The 16,915-nt window shown below is 40.2% G+C and overlaps 1 protein-coding gene across 1 annotated transcript; it reads left to right on the top strand.

Moving 5' to 3' along the window:
• The first annotated feature begins 3,970 nt into the window (after positions 1 to 3,970).
• On the top strand, positions 3,971 to 4,524 carry LOC139033633 (V-type proton ATPase subunit G 1). Its single transcript, XM_070463074.1, has one exon. The coding sequence runs from the start codon at positions 4,044 to 4,046 to the stop codon at positions 4,398 to 4,400; it is 357 nt and encodes a 118-aa protein (XP_070319175.1). The 5' UTR covers positions 3,971 to 4,043; the 3' UTR covers positions 4,401 to 4,524.
• The last annotated feature ends 12,391 nt before the right edge of the window (positions 4,525 to 16,915 follow it).

The raw sequence follows: 16,915 nt of genomic DNA, 5'->3' as shown, positions 1-16,915 counted from the left end.
ATAAAAAAGGATAAAAGGAGGACATTTTAAAAGACCTCTGGGACAACAAGTCACTAATATTTGCCCTGTAGGAGACCCAGAAGAATACAGGAAAGATCTCAGGAGGAGAAAACAGCTGAAACCACTCTAATCTGGTAAAGGAAACAGTCACCCAAGTCTAAGAAACACCAAGAGCCCATATCTAAATAAAAACTTCATAGTAAGGATAAGCCAAAAATCTGTAATAGATAAACAATCAAAATGCACATGAAAATACCCTCAACATCCTGAGACTGTCCACTGTGCCAGGCTTCTTGGAGCACCCATTTACACATTTACCCATTGATGCCCAATGCATCAATCATTCAATAAAGCTATTAGAGACTTCCCCAATCGTTCAGTGGTTAAGAATCCGCCTGTGAATGCAGAGGATACAGGTTCCATCCTTGGTCTGAGAAGATCCCACATGCCATTAACAGCATGTGCTGCAGCTACTGAGTCCATGCTTTAGAGCCTGTGAGCTGCAACTACTGAGCCCTCACTCCTACAGGCTGTGCTTCCCAACAAAAAAAGCCAACACCCATAGCAACTAGAGAAAGCTTACATGCAGCAACAAAGACCCAGCATAGCCAAAAATAAAAATAAAGCAAATTAGACCTTTATCTGATGCAATTTCTGCACATTACTGGAAGTTGGTCTAAAATGCACTGCTGTGCTATTTGGATTACAGTCATATGAATGTTCTGGTATAGAGTGTAGAGAGAGTAACTTTAGTTACAAATTATGACTATGTAACCCCCAAATTTTATGTTGTTTGATTCCATGGTAACAAGAAATTGTTCTAGATTTATTTAAACCTGAGAGCCTAATGGTGCCTTGTTAGCTGCTGTTATAAAGTACTGAAGTGAGATAAAACTGTGTTCATGGAATAAACACAATTCATCCAGGGTTAGGACACAAGTGTTTATATTTTATTCATGGAAACAGGAAACCTTGATACATTCAGAATGTAGTTCTTTGAATATAACAGTAGCAAATGGTAATGACAGCTGTTAAGTGTGATTCACACACATACACATATTATCCTGGTTCTGATCAAATTTGATGCTCAAAATAATTGCTCTGTGTCAGGGGACGTTCAACTTTAAGGGGTCCAATATGTTATTTTCTTCTTTTGTGTGCCGTTTCTCACGACTCTATATTCCTTATCAGTTCCTGGAAAACAGGAACGAGCAGAGCTGCACACAGTTCTCAGGACTGAGATCATGAGAAAGGGCACCTGCTTGGATTCCTTTCAGTGACTCCCTTCAGTGACCTTTTACTTAAAGGTAATCTATTCAGTTATGCCCCTCTTACTCAGGATATGGAATGCTTTCTGGCCCTTTGAAGATTGTTATTTGCTTGGCTTTGTTTTTGCTCAATTTTTTTTACTGCCTAAAGCTGCCTTGTATGAAGATATATAAACATGCATTTCTGCAAATAAAGCACCCTTGTTTCACTCGAGACTTGGGTCCCCTGCATCCTTCTTCTCGACTCCAGTCCCCAGGTCCCAGTCTACAAAGACCGTGACAAGTGGCACCTGAACAGGGACCTGGTGAAGCCCTTGGCAAGCAGACGGAGTGACTGTTAGGACCTACGGAGGTCGGTAAGTGTGGGGTTATGGGACAAACGGCTGGAAAGCCCCACCACTTTTCTACTTTACTTCATCATTTATTTAAGGTTCAAGGACTTTCGGTTTCACGTCAACAGATAGAGGCTTGTCTCCAAACAGTGGTTAAATAGAATCCCTGGTTCCCCGATGAAGGCAGTTTCCATTTAGAAATTTGGAACTAGGTTAAAGAAAATTTTGAACAAGCCACAAGACGGGGAGAAAATATTCCAATAAATTTCTGGCCCTTGTGGGCCCTCATTAAAGCCATGATCTTGCCAAGGCAATTCTAGCCCCCCTGATATTCATCAACAAGCAGAATGCTCATTATACAAATATAAATTAGATGATAAGACTTTACAGAAGGCCCAATTAGAGCAACATAAAATGTTTCAAAACTTTCCCACCATCCCTGCTCTGGCTGTCCCAAGCGCTCCTCCTCCTCCTCTTGTAACAGGGCACGAAACCGAAGGTCCCCTCAATTAGAGGACAAAATGAATCTGATGATGATTCTTCTGATGCTCTCTTTGACACTAAAGCCAACAATACTTTTTTTGATGACAATGATAAGCCCCTAACACACACTCATATTTATGAAAACAGACAATCCACTCATTCTCCTTCACAACAAAGGCTTTCTGATTTACTGGCTTTGCAATCTCGAGTCTCTGAGGCTGATGATCTTTTTGCCTTTCCTGTGTTAGGAAATGTTTATGCTCAAGGGCAACTAATACCTCAATATGAAGGCACTGATTTTTCTCACATGCAACAAATGAAAAAGGCTGTAACTATGTACGGCCCTCATTCACCTTTTACTAAAGAACTTCTAAATGCTATGGCATCTTCTATTGAAAATTTTATTCCTTATGATTGGCAAATTTTGATAAAAGCTCTTCTTAAACCAGAAAAATATATCTTCAGTGGATTAATGTGGTTTCACGATGTGACCCGAGATCATGCCAATTCTAATCTCAATCTCAATTCAAACTTCTACCGATTTCCAAATAGCTTTTCTGGAATATTTTGGAGAAATTTCATTTCATTATCCTTCTAACAAGCTCTGGAATTTCTTCAAAAATACTGAATTTATTATCTCTCACATTGTCACATCACAACCTATACCTCAAGCTGATGTTTTCTATATAGATGGGACTAAAAACACCAAAGCCTCATTCTGGTCTCTCAAAGAATATAAAGTCTTTTATACTAAATTTCACTCTGCTCAACAAAATGAATTATATGCTCTCATTCAGGTTATTCACCTACATTCTTATCCTATTAATATAGTTTCTGACTCCTTATATTCAGTTTTTGTATTAAGAAATATAGAAACTTCTACCATAAATTCTAATCAATCTATTATCCAACAACTTTTTCTTGAACTACAATCTATTATTAAGAACCACACTTCCCCCATTTATATTACCCATATTCAAACACATTCTTGTCTTCCTGGCCCTATGGCTCATGGCAATGAACAAGCTGATAAACTTGTCTCTTTTGCTACTCCTGAAGAGCAACATGCTCTATTACACAATAATGCTGGCTCATTACATCAAATTTGGAAAATTCCATACCAACATGCTAAAGAAATCATTAATAATTGCTCTACTTGTAGTCTTCGACCCATTGAACAAAGTATCAATCCTGGAGGATTACAACCCAATGAACTATGGCAAACGGATGTAACTCATTGCCCTGAACATTCTCCTCTTCCTTCTTACATATCTCCATTGATACAAATTCTTCTTTTATATCGGCCACACCTCCCAGAGGTTATAACCCACCTATTAACTTGTTTTACAATAGTGGGAACACCTAGTTCTATAAAAACAGACAATGGCCCTGCCTATATTTCTAGGCAATTCAAACAATTTTTACAATCATTTTCTATTAAACATATTACAGGTATTCCTTATAATCCACAAGCACAGGGCATAGTTGAACGAGCACATCACACACTGAAACTACAAACAAAAAAATTTAAAAAGGGGGAATACACAGGAACACTTCTATCTTCCTTATCTGTTATGGTCTTTACAGACTGGGACCTGGGGACTGGAGTCGATGAAAAGAAGGCAAAGAAAAGAAGGACATGGGGGACCCAAGTCTCGAGTGAAACAAGGGTACTTTATTTGCAGAAATGCATGCTTATATATCTTCAATAAAATGATTGCTGCTAAGTAGCTTCAGTGGTGTCTGACTCTGTGCGACCCCATAGACGGCAGCCCACCAGGCTCCCCCGTCCCTGGGATTCTCAAGGCAAGAATACTGGAGTGGGTTGCCATTTCCTTCTCCAAATAAAATGATTACTCAGCCATTAAGAATGAAATTCCAGACCCGAGGGGGAGATTCGGCTGAGCAGGCCGTCGTCTGCCGCCTCGGAGTCGCCTCCGCCGGCGCCGTCGCCATAGCCATGGCCAGTCAGTCGCAGGGCATCCAGCAGCTGCTCCAGGCGGAGAAACGGGCCGCCGAGAAGGTGTCCGAGGCCCGCAAGCGAAAGAACCGGAGGTTGAAGCAGGCCAAGGAAGAAGCCCAGGCTGAAATTGAACAGTACCGCCTGCAGAGGGAGAAGGAGTTCAAGGCCAAGGAAGCTGCGGCTCTGGGATCCCATGGCAGTTGCAGCACTGAAGTAGAGAAGGACACCCAGGAGAAGATGACCATCCTTCAGACCTACTTCCGGCAGAATAGGGATGAAGTCTTGGATAACCTCTTGGCCTTTGTCTGCGACATCCGGCCAGAAATCCATGAGAACTACCGCATAAATGGATAGAGGGAGAAGAAAAGTGCCTGTTCCGTGGATTGGCGTTTTGAATGCCTTCATGGAACGTGAGGTTTCATTTAGCAAGGCTTGAGTTATATCTTATGAAAAGGCATTAAATTATTTCTGTACATTATATAGTAGGTCCCTTCACTTTTTGCAGAATCGAAAACGTAGATTCTTTGTACAGGCTTAGAGCTTATCCAAAGATTGTATCTTTTTACCTCATATTTCTTAGAAATTTAGTGGATATATGTTGTGTGTTTTCTATGCCTTTTCACTCAAGCAGCATATTATCAACACTGACTTTTTCTTTCTTAGATAGTTTTTAAAAACCCAATTTTCTTAAGAAAGAAAGGGATTAAAATGTTTTTTTCCCTAAATCTTTCTTGAAGGTCAGGGGCTTTATCTATGAAAAAGTAGTAAATAGTTATTTGTGACCCACATGAAACAGCAGCCAGCCTTAAAATAGTCCTTTCCAGCCAAGGATTAGAATAATGGGTCCTAGTGTTGGGCTGCTCTTAGTTTCTCTTATTCAAACTTACTAGATGGTAGAGTTCACTAACTTGTTACATGTTACTACTTGGTGTACTGATATTGTACTGATAATCACTGAAAAGTAAAGACTGTTGCGTTCCCTCCTCAAAAAAAAAAAAAAGAATGAAATTCCATCAGTTGCAACAAAATGGATAGTCCTGTAAGTAAAAGGTCACTGAAGGGAGTCACTGAAGGGAATCCAAGCAGGTGCTCTTTCCCATGATCTCAGTCCTGAGAACTGCGTGCAGCTCTGCTCGTTCCTGTTTTCCAGGAACTGATAAGGAATAGAGAGTCCTTGAGAAACGGCACACAAAGAAGAAAATAACATATTGGATCCCTTAAAGTTGAACGTCCCCTGACAATTCCCCCTTTTTTATTTTTTCATAATTGGGGGTGACTGTAGATACTTTTGTGAAAAAGGCCCTGACCAATTGAGTTTGTTTAGTTTGAACAATTTTAGTTGAAAGGCATCGGTATACTACAAATATAATCACCAGGATAATTATCAGCATTATAGTTCCAGATCCAATACTATGTGTAATGCTTTGAAACCATCCTCGAGGGTCTAGCCCAGATAATTGATCAGCTAGCTGTTCAGCTAAGGTTTCCAAATTGTTGGAAGAGGGTAGACTCTTAGAGAAGGTTTCAAAGATTTCCTTTTGTAATAATTGTACATTTAAGGAAGCATTATCATGTATGTATTACCCCTGTAATACAAAATTGAGTAGAATTCCAGTCACATTTTAGTATAACTTGTTTTTGTAAATCTATTAATTGATCTCCAACCCATTGGATGGCTGTTTTTATTTCCTGTATTTCATCTTGAACTTCCTCATTTATCTGAGCCTGAGTGGTCCACATAGTATGAGCATCTTTAATCCAATTTTGAAAAAAGTCGTGTATTTGAATTGAGGTTTGTAAAGCAATGCCTGCAACAGTGGCAGTAGTACAGTTCAGTTCAGTCAGTCGCTCAATCATGTCTGACTCTTTGCAACCCCATGAATCGCAGCATGCCAGGCCTCCCTGTCCATCACCAACTCCCGGAGTCTACCCAAACCCATGTCCATCGAGTCGGTGATGCCATCCAGCCACCTCATCCTCTGTCGTCCCCTTCTCCTCCTGCCCCCAACCCCTCCCAGCATCAGGGTCTTTTTCAGTGAGTCAACTCTTCACATGAGGTAGCCAAAGTATTGGCATTTCAGCTTCAACCTAAGTCCTTCCAATGAACACCCAGGACTGATCTTTAGGATGGATTGGTTGGATCTTCTTGCAGTCCAAGGGACTCTCAAGTCTTCTCCAACACCACAGTTCAAAAGCATCAGTTCCTCGGTGTCCAACTCTCACATACATACATGACCACTGGAAAAACCATAGCCTTGACCAGACAGACATTTGTTGGCAAAGTAATGTCTCTGCTTCTTAATATACTATCTAGGTTGGTCATAACTTTCCTTCCAAGCAGTAAGTGTCTTTTAATTTCATGGCTGAAATCACCATCTGCAGTGATTTTGGAGCTCCCCAAAATAAAGTCTGACACTGTTTCCCCATCTATTTCCCATGAAGTGATGGGATCAGATGCCATGATCTTAGTTTTCTGAATGTTGAGCTTTAAGCCAACTTTTTCACTCTCCTCTTTCACTTTCATTAAGAGGTTTTTTAGTTCCTCTTCATTTTCTGCCATAAGGGTGGTGTCATCTGCATATCTGAGGTTATTGATATTTCTCCCAGCAAACTTGATTCCAGCTTGTGCTTCTTCCAGCCCAGCATTTCTCATGATGTACTCTGCATATAAGTTAAATAAGCAGGGTGACAATATACAGCCTTAACGTACTCATTTTCCTATTTGGAACCAGTCTGTTGGTCCATGTCCAGTTCTAACTGTTGCTTCCTGACATGCATATAGTTTCTCAAGAGGCAGGTCAGGTGGTCTGGTATTCCCACCTCTTTCAGCATTTTCCACAGTTTATTGTGATCCACACAGTCAAAGGCTTTGGCAGTTGTGCAAATAGCTATTAATCCCAAAATGCCAAGAATTAACTATCCAATGTATCATTTAGATTGTTGAAGTAATTTAGTAAGTAGCTTGGAGGCAAGGCCTGCCTGGGACCCTCTTCCCAGGGTCGTTGGAGATCTAATGGCAACCATAGATTATGTTGAGATGGAAGAAGGGGAATTGTTTTTCAAAGAAACAGAGGAATTAAGACAAGTATACAATTTGCAATCAGTACAAGTCACAGAACGTAAAGTCTTATTAAGCTGCAAGTTCCCTATAGCAAAAGGAAGGGGAAGAGAAGCTTTTATGAAATATGAATGATTATAACAAAAGGAATAGTTAGTATGCCTATGGCTGGTCCCCACAAAATATCCAGTCCAAGTTCCAAGTTCTTCGGTGCTCACAGCAAGTTTCCAGATGTCCCACTGTTCAGGCCCAATCTGTTTATTGAGGATGATTCGAGGGTAAGGGGGTGCCATTCCACTGTCAAGCCAGCCAAGAAGTCCTTTGTCATGGTAATGTTCCATCATAGTATTAGTAACCTTCTATGCTACTTGAGTAGCATAATCACATACAGTGCTGTTAATATCATCTGAGCAGTTAGACAACCACATACCATGGGGTCCCCAATCAACAATGGTGTAATTGGCCACAAACATTAATTTCCCTGATTTAGCTTGACATCTGTCCCAATGAACAGGAGTATATTTAAAGTTCTTATATGTAAACCCTTTGCATAATGATTTTTGTCCTTTTCCTAGAGTTTCAGTAGTGTTGACATGGTTCTCATAGAAAGAAAGGGCAGTAAATAGTCCAAGCAATGTCTGAAAGTTCTTCTTTGGAGGCAGAACGAAAGCCCATGTTTGTCAGCTAATGTTAATGCATAATTCTGTTGGACCCATGCATAGAGGAAGGACTTCATACCCTAGAGAAATCTTAATTAGTCTTTCTTCCTCAGGATGAGAGGGCCCCTCCAAGCTCCAAGGAGGAGGCATATGTACTGAGTCATTGGTGGATACGATCATTCCTTTATCTGTCCATTCTACAACCTGCAGTAAAGGGGGGTTGGGTATATAGGCCCAGTAAGTATGATTAATTAAGTATGATTAATTAATTCAGCTTGAGCAGGGGAAGCAAAAGCAAGCAAAGACAAGCATAGCAACAAAAATATTTTCTGGATTCCGAGGCATTCCCTGTTGAGAAACCAGATTTTCAGCTTGATTAGTAAGGGTTTTTATTTTTTTTTTAATCTTGTTATTGTGATAATTTGCCTCATTTCTTTCTAGTAAGGGTTTTTATTTGTCCCCAGGTAGGGAGATCATGGGAGAAGGCAATGACACCCCACTCCAGTACTCTTGCCTGGAAAATCCCATGGACTGAGGAGCCTGGTAGGCTGTAGTCCATGGGGTCCTGAAGAGTCGGACATGACTGAGTGACTTCACTTTCACTTTTCACTTTTATGCACTGGAGAAGGAAATGGCAACCCACTCCAGTGTTCTTGCCTGGAGAATCCCAGGGACGGGGTCGCACAGAGTCGGACACGACTGAAGTGACTTAGCAGCAGTAGCAGGGAGATCATGAGGTTGATGACGTCGAGGGCAGTGCTTCTTGGAGATTTTTAGAGCCGCCATGGGCCTGTATTGGAATTTTTTCCTCCTGGGGGTTGTGTCTTTTCGTCTCTGTTTTGAACACAGGCGGCTCCCCTGGGCAGATCTTCCGAAGAGGAAGCCAATTGAGTTCGTTGGATCCATCTGGAGAAATACAAGCATACCCCTTTCCCTGTAAGATTAATTTCCCAGATTTCCATTGCTTTAGTTAGCCCGTCTTGATACCAAATGGGCAGAGGAAGAGAGGTATCCTTCAATTCCTCGAAATGTTTTTCTGCTCTTGTCAAGATATCTCCTTGTGGTAAGTTTTAAAAATTTAAAACAAACAAAGCTGTATTAACAATAGTTATAGGATTAGAGAGTACATAGTGCTGAGATCTAGTAAAGTCTGCTCTGGATAAGGAAGATAGAAATGTTCCTGTGTATTCCCCCTTTTTAAAATTTTTTTATTTGTAGTTTCAGTGTGTGATGTGCTCGTTCAACTATGCCCTGTGCTTGTGGATTGTAAGGAATGCCTGTAATATGTTTAATATAGGCAGGGCCATTGTTTGTTTTTATAGAGTTGGGAGTTCCCATTATTGCAAAACAAGCTAATGGGTGGGTTATAACGTGCCGTGTAGCCTCACCTCGAAGAGGTGTGGCCCATTTAAAAGAAGAATTTGTATCGATACAGACATGTAGGAAAGAAGATGGAGAAAGTTCAGGGCAATGAGTTACATCCATTTGCCATAATTCATTGGGTTGTAATCCTCAAGGATTAACACCCTGTGCAATGGGTCGAAGATGTAGGGGTCTACAAGTAGAGCAATTATTAATGATTTCTTTAGCATGGCAGTATGGAATTTTCTAAATTTGGTGTAAGGAGCCAGCATTATTGTGCAATAGAGCATGTTGTTCCTCGGGAGTAGCAAAAGAAACAAGTTTATCAGCTTGTTCATTATCAAGTCACACATTATTGAGTCACAGGGCCGGTAAGGCAGGAAAGTGTTCAAATATGGGTAATGTAAATGGGGGAAGTGCAGTCCCTAAGAGACTGTAGTTTGAGAAAAAGTTGTTGAATAATAGGTTGATTGGAATTTATAATAGAGGTTTCTATATTTCCTAATATAAAAACTGAATATAAGGAGTCAGAAACTATATTAATGGGTAAGGATGTAGGTGAATAACTTGAATAAGAGCATATAATTCATTTTGTTGAGCAGAATGAAATTTAGTATAAAAGACTTTATATTTTTTGAGAGACCAGAATGAGGCTTTGGCGTTTTTAGTCTCATCTATATAGAAAACATCAGCTCAAAGTATAGGTTGTGATGTGACAATGCAAGAGATAATAGAAATTCCAGAGTTTGTAATAAGGATAATGAACTGAAATTTCTCTAAAATACTCCAGAAAGGCTATCTGGAAATCGGTAGAAGTTTGCAGTGCATTCTCGAATTGAGATTAATAGGTATTACAATTTTATGAGGCTCGGAGCCAGTTAGAGTCTTAGTTCTATTTCTCCCATTGATAAGTATTAGAGCAATCAAATCAAGATAGGGCATAAGTGACCTTGTCCCTCTAAATTGGGTATAGATCCATTCTAGCCGGTGTTCTTGTTGGGCAAGAAGTCCCATGGGGGAATGGAGAGAAGGGAGTATAAACAACTCGAGAGGTAATTCAAGTCTAATATGAGTAAGAAATTGTTTCTGCAATTTATTTTGTATTAAACGAGGGCTATTTAAATCGGGATCTCCTTTCAAAGTATTAAATAGATTAGTCAGTTGATAATTTGCAGTGCCTAAAGAGGGTCTAATCCAATTTATATTGCCTAAAAGTTTTTGAAAATCATTCAAGGTTGATAATTTATCAACATGAATCTGTGTTAGTTGGGGAGTAATACGTTGTCTATTAACAATAAATTTTAAGTAATGGTAAGGTGTAGAGGTTTGAATCTTTTCAGGGGCAATGATTAATCCAGAATCTTTTAAGTATTGTTGAGCTATGTCAAATATTTCTTGAGTTTATAAAACAGATGGAGCTGAATACAATATATCATCCATATAATGAATAACAAGAAATTTAGGAAACTGTTTTCTCATAGGTCCAACGGCTTTGGCTACATAATATTGACACATGGTGGGAGAATTCATCATTCCTTGAGGCAAAACAGTCCATTGATATAGTTTATGAGGCCTGATATGATTAGGATAAGGAAGAGAGAAAGCAAATCTCTCTTGGTCTAGAGGGTGTAAAGGTATAGTAAAAAAGCAATCTTGTAAATCTATAATAATAATATGCCAGTTTTGAGGAATAGTGGTAGGTGATGGAATTCCTGGTTGTAATGCACCCATAGGTTTCATAGATGCATTAACTTTTCTAAGATCTGTTAAAAGATGCCATTTGCCAGATTTCTTTTTTATTACAAAAATGGGAGAATTCCAAGGGGAATAAGATTCCTCAGTATGAGAAATATCAATAACCTCAGATATGCAGATGACACCACCCTTATGGCAGAAAGTGAAGAGGAACTAAAAAGCCTCTTGATGGAACTGAAGGAGGAGAGTGAAAAACCTGACGTAAAGCTCAACATTCAGAAAACTTAAGATCATGGCATCTGATCCCATCACTTCATGGGAAATAGATGGGGAAACAGTGGAAACAGTGTCACACTTTATTTTGGGGGCCTCCAAAATCACTGCAGATGGTGATTGCAGCCATGAAATTAAAAGACACTTACTCCTTGGAAGGAAAGTTATGACCAACCTGGATAGCATATTTAAAAGCAGAGACATTACTTTGCCAACAAAGGTCCATCTAGTCAGGCTATGGTTTTTCCAGTGGTCATATATGGATGTGAGAGTTGGATGGTAAAGAAAGCTGAGTGCCGCAGAATTGATGCTTTTGAACTGTGGTGTTGGAGAAGACTCTTGAGAGTCCCTTGGACTGCAAGAAGATCCAACTAATCCATCCTAAAGGAGATCAGTCCTGGGTGTTCATTGGAAGGACTGATGCTGAAGCTGAAACTCCAATACTTTGGCTACCTCATGTGAAGAGTTGACTCATTGGAAAAGACCCTAATGCTGGGAAGAATTGGGGGCAGGACGAGAAGGTGACGACAGAGGATGAGACGGCTGGATGGCCATCACTGACTCGATGGACATGGGTTTGGGTAGAGTCTGGGAGTTGGTGATGGACAGGGAGGCCTGGCGTGCTGCGATTCATGAGCTCGCAAAGCGTCGGACACAACTGAGCGACTGACCTGATTGCTCTGTCTAAATAGGCTCGTCATTTTTCCAAGTTATTTTAATAATTGTATTGTTTGTTAAATGAGCAGTGGCCCCTAGGAAAAATGTGGAATATATATTTGAGTTTGCCATTGCATAAGTAAATCTCTTCCTATTAAATTAAGGGGTGCATCTATCACATAAGGTCGTAATGTTGCAGGCTGGCCTTTTGGTCCCTCACATGGATATATTTGGACACTTTGATAAACCTCTTGTACTTTGGTTTGAGAAACTCCTGCAATTTGGCAAGAAATTCTCTGTATAGGCCAAGATTTGGGCCATAAATGTTTGGAAATAATAGTAATATTGGATCCAGTATCAAGAAGACCAGAAAATCTTTTGCCATTAATTTTGGTATTTATATTTGGTCATGCATATTCAGATACTATTGATGTCCATAAGGATTGTTTTTGATCTGTACTGCCAAATCCACCTGTCTGTATGTCATTAGAGGAGTTAATAGAAATGTAAGGTAAAAGAAGTAATTGGGCAATTTTGTCCCCCTTTTTGAATTGCCATAGTATCTGAGATGACATCATAATTTGAATTTCTCCCTTATAATCTGAATCAATTATTCCAGGGTGAACAGTAATTCCTTTAGAAGTCAAACTAGATCGGCCAAGTAAAAGGCCGAAGGTTTGTGGGAGTAGAAAGAGTATCCGCCTCATTAGTTTAAGTGGGACCTTACATACTTCTCAACTAGCTGCTAAGAATAGATAAAAAGAATACCTCAATGTAAGAGGTCTATTTGGCCCTTTCCCAAGACATACATCCTGAGATAACTTTGGCACAAGATTAGCCAGGGAGAACAGGTTCCAGACAATGTCTCTGGGCAAGATATACTGTTGCTGTGTAATCAGGGGTACAAGTCTTGAGAAACAGGTTCCCAGGCAAGATTTGTTACAATTATAATCATTAACATAGAGCCTAAGAAAAGCATTTCCATGAGTAAGACATTGTGCTGTGTAATCATTAGTTCTGGACCTAAAGAAAGGTCAGTTCTCAGGCAAGATACATTGTTGCACAAGGCTTAAGGAAAGCATGAGTGAGAATGTTTGCCTCCTCCTTACAGGGCCTTGGACTGCCTGCCTAAGCTTTAACTCTTTCATTTCCTCCTGCTTTTAGGAGAATATGGTTGCCAGGGAAAGGGGTGGAGAAATCGTTCTGTAACTTCTTCCTGCTGGGAAGGGGCACAGACCCTAAATTGTTGAGGCAACATATTCTCCTTATCCTCATATTGAGGGTCTCTGATCCAAAGGCCCTGAGTAATAGCTAGAGGAGGCAGTGGAAATTGAGGAGCATGAACAATCACTTGTAACTTAAATGCCTAAGCCACTTAGATACAAAGTTCATTATATAGTTACAGATATAAAAAGCAAACAGCAAGAATAAGATGACTACAATTATTACAGTCAAGATAGTTTTCCACCAAGGAGGGCTTTGTATTTGAGCTTCTATAGCATCAAATTGTCCTGTGTCCAGTTAACATTTCAAAAGTAATTTGGTTTTGGGGAGTGCCAGCTCGAGCATTAGAATTGGCATGATCTCGGGCCACATCATGAAACCACATTATCCACTGAAGATATTCTCCTGGTTTAAGAAGAGCCCTTATCAAAAGTCGCCAATCATAAGGAACAAAATTTCCAATAGAAGATGCCATAAAATTTAAAAGTTCCTTAGTAAAAGGTGAATGAGGGCCGTACATAGTTACAGCTTTTTTCATTTGTTGCATGTGAGAAAAATCAATGCCTTCGTATTGAGGTATTACTTCCCTTGGGCGTTAGTATTTCTCAAAACAGGAAAAGCAGAGAAACCATCAGCCTCAGAGATTCGAGACTGCAAAGCCAGTAACTCAGAAAGCCTTTGTCGTGAAGGAGAATGAGTGGATAGTATTTTTTCATAAATACAAGTGTGTGCCAAAGGCTTATCATTGTCATCAAGAAAAGTATTGTCAGCCTTAGTGTCAAAAAGAGCCTCAGAAGAATCATCATCAGGGTCATCTTGTTCTTGAATTGAGGGGACTTTCGGTTTTGTGCCCATTGCAAGACGAGGAGGAGGAGCACTTGGGTCAGCGCTGGTGGGAAAATTTTGAAATATTTTATGTTGTTCTAATTGGGCCTTTTGTAAAGTTTCATCATCTAATTCATATTCATGTAACAAGTGTTCTGTCTGTTGTCGAATATCAGAGGGGGGTGAGGCTAGAATTATCTTAAAATGGCAGAATCACAGCTTTAAAAAGATCCCATGAGGGCCAGAAAACTATTGGAATATTTTTCCCCCGTCTTCAGGCTCGTTTAACATTCTCTTTAATCTGGTTCCAAATTTCTAAATTGAAACTGCCTTCATCGGGGAACCAGGGATAATGTTCAACCACCGTTTGGAGACAAGCCTCTATTCGCTGACATGAAACCGAAACTCCTTGGACTTTAAGTGCGGGGAGCCGGCCTGCTCAAGGCCCAAAAAGGCCCTGGGAAAGCCTTGAAAGAGGCCATTCCCTGTCCCGCCACCCCATGATAAAGTAGTAAAACATTTGCTGGGTCTCCTTTGTTCTTCCTTGAGAAAAACATAGTAGTGACCTTCACTTAGTAGTTTATCTTGGAATGCCAAAAACAAGATGTAAGCTTCTGCAATCACTTAAGACAAAAAAATTGTATTGATGTGACAAACACCAGATGGCATTTTTTATGAACTATGTTTTCTGCTTGTACTAGTATAAAGGTAGCTGCTTTACTCAATAAAATCGCTGACTTGCCTAAAGAGCATTTCAGTCCTCTCGACCCCATTCTTTACTTTCAGCTCCTTTTTCTCAGGCTTCCATGTTGCTGCGGTCTAGACCTGTTCACATTGCCGGCTGGTACCAGCATTTAAGTAAATGATGAAGTCAAAAGTGGCGGGGCTTTCCAGTCATTTGTCCCATATCCCTGCACTTACCGACCTCTGTAGGTCCACAGTCACTCCGTCCGCTTGCCAAGGGCATTCTCCAGGTCCCTGTTTGGGCAAAAATTTGTCTTGGTCTTTACTGACTGGGACCTGGGGACTGGAGTTGACGAAAAGGCGAAAAAAGAAGGATGCGGGGGACCCAAGTCTCGAGTGAAACAAGGGTACTTTATTTGCAGAAACACATGCTTATATATCTTCAATAAAATGATTACTCAGCCATTAAGAATGAAATTCCATCAGTTGCAACAAAATGGATAGTCCTGTAAGTAAAAGGTCACTGAAGGAGTCACTGAAGGGAATCCAAGCAGGTGCCTTTCCCATGATCTCAGTCCTGAGAACTGCATGCAGCTCTGCTCATTCCTGTTTTCCAGGAACTGATAAGGAACAGAGAGTCCTTGAGAAACGGCACACAAAGGAAGAAAATGCAACATATTGGATCCCTTAAAGTTGAACATCCCGTGACAGTTATCCAGAGCAGACTTTACTAGATTCCAATGCAATATATTCTTTAATCCTATAACTATTGTTAATACAGCTTTATTTGTTTTAAATTTTTTAAACTTACCACAAGGAGATATTTTGACAAAAGCAGAAAAACATTTCGAGGCATTGAAGGATACCTCCCTTCCTCTGCCCATTTGGTATCAAGACGGGTTGACTAAACAATGGAAATCTGGAAAATTAATATTACAGAGAAAGGGGTACGCTTGTATTTCTCCAGATGGATCTAACGAAATCAGCTGGCTCCCTCTTCGGAAGATCCGTCCCAGGGGAGCTATAGGCATTCAACAAAGGAAGAAATGGCGAAATCCCCAGAAGGAGGAGTTTCTAGTACAAGCCATGGCGACTTTAAAAATTTCCAAGAAATGCTGCACTTGAGGTCATCGACCTTATGATCTCCCCACTTGGGGACACATAAAAACCCTTACTAATCAAGCTGAAAATCTGGTTTCTCAACAGGGAATGCCTCGGAATCCAGAAAATATTTTTGTCGCTATGCTTGCTTTTGCTTCCCCTGCTCAGGCTGACTTGATTAATCACACTTATTGGGCTTATATACCTAACCCCCCTTTATTGCAGGTTGTAGAATGGACAGATATAGGACCGATCATATCCACTAATGACTCAGTACATATGCCTCCTCCTTGGAGCTTGGAGGGGCCCTCTCATCCTGAGGAAGAAGGAAGACTAATTAACATTTCTCTAGGCTATGAAATCCTTCCTTTATGCATGGGCCCAGCAGAATTATGTATTAATGTTAGTCGACAAACGTGGGCTTTCATCCTGCCTCCAAAAAAGAACTTCCGCACATTGTTTGACTGTTTACTGCCCTGTCCTTTTATGAGAACCATGTCAATACTACCAAAACTCTAGGAAAAGGACAAAAGTTGGAATGTAAGAGGTTTACATATAAGGATTTTATTTAGACCCGTATAAGGACTTTAAATATACTCCTGTTTATTGAGATAGATGTCAAGCTAAATCAGGGAAATTAATGTTTGTGGCCAATTACACCATTGTTGATTGGGGACCCTATGGTATGTGGTTATCTAACTGCTCAGATGATATTAACAGTACTATGTGTGATTATGTTACTCAAGTAACATGGAAGATTACCAACAGTTCAATGGAACACTTCCATGACAAAGGACTCCTTGGCTGGCTTGACGGCAGAATGGCACCTCCTCGCCCTCAAATCGTCCTCAATAAACAGATTGGGCCTGAACAATGGGACATCTGGAAACTTGCTACAAACACTGAAAAACTTGGACTGGATATTTCACAGGGACCAGTCATAGTCATAGTAACTATTCCTTCTGTTATAATCATTCATATTTTATACAAGCTTGTGTTCCCCTTCCTTTTGTTATAGCCATAGGAAACTTACAATTTAATAAGACTTTACATTCTGTGACTTGTATAGATTGCAAATTGTATACTTGTCTTAATTCCTCTATTTCTCTAAAAAACGAATCCCTTTTGATTCTTCGATCTTGACATAGTCTGTGGTTGCCAGTAGATCTCCAACGACCCTGGAAAGAGGGTCCCATGGCAAGACTTGCCTCCCAGTTACTCACTAAATTACTCCAACGATCTAAGCGATTCATTGGATGGTTGATTCTTGGCATTTTGGGGTTAATAGCCATTTGCACCACTGCTGCTGTCACAGACATTGCTTTACAAAC

This window comes from Odocoileus virginianus, unplaced genomic scaffold (genome assembly GCF_023699985.2).
Source record: "Odocoileus virginianus isolate 20LAN1187 ecotype Illinois unplaced genomic scaffold, Ovbor_1.2 Unplaced_Scaffold_24, whole genome shotgun sequence".
In the NCBI taxonomy this organism is placed as follows: Eukaryota; Metazoa; Chordata; class Mammalia; order Artiodactyla; family Cervidae; genus Odocoileus; species Odocoileus virginianus.
Note: the sequence above shows the minus strand (reverse complement) of the source record. Positions and strands in the feature narration are given on the sequence as shown.

What these genes read in the sequence shown, in the direction of transcription:
- LOC139033633 (XM_070463074.1), top strand. Translation starts at nt 4,044, where the DNA reads ATGGCCAGTCAGTCGCAGGGCATCCAGCAGCTGCTCCAGGCGGAGAAA.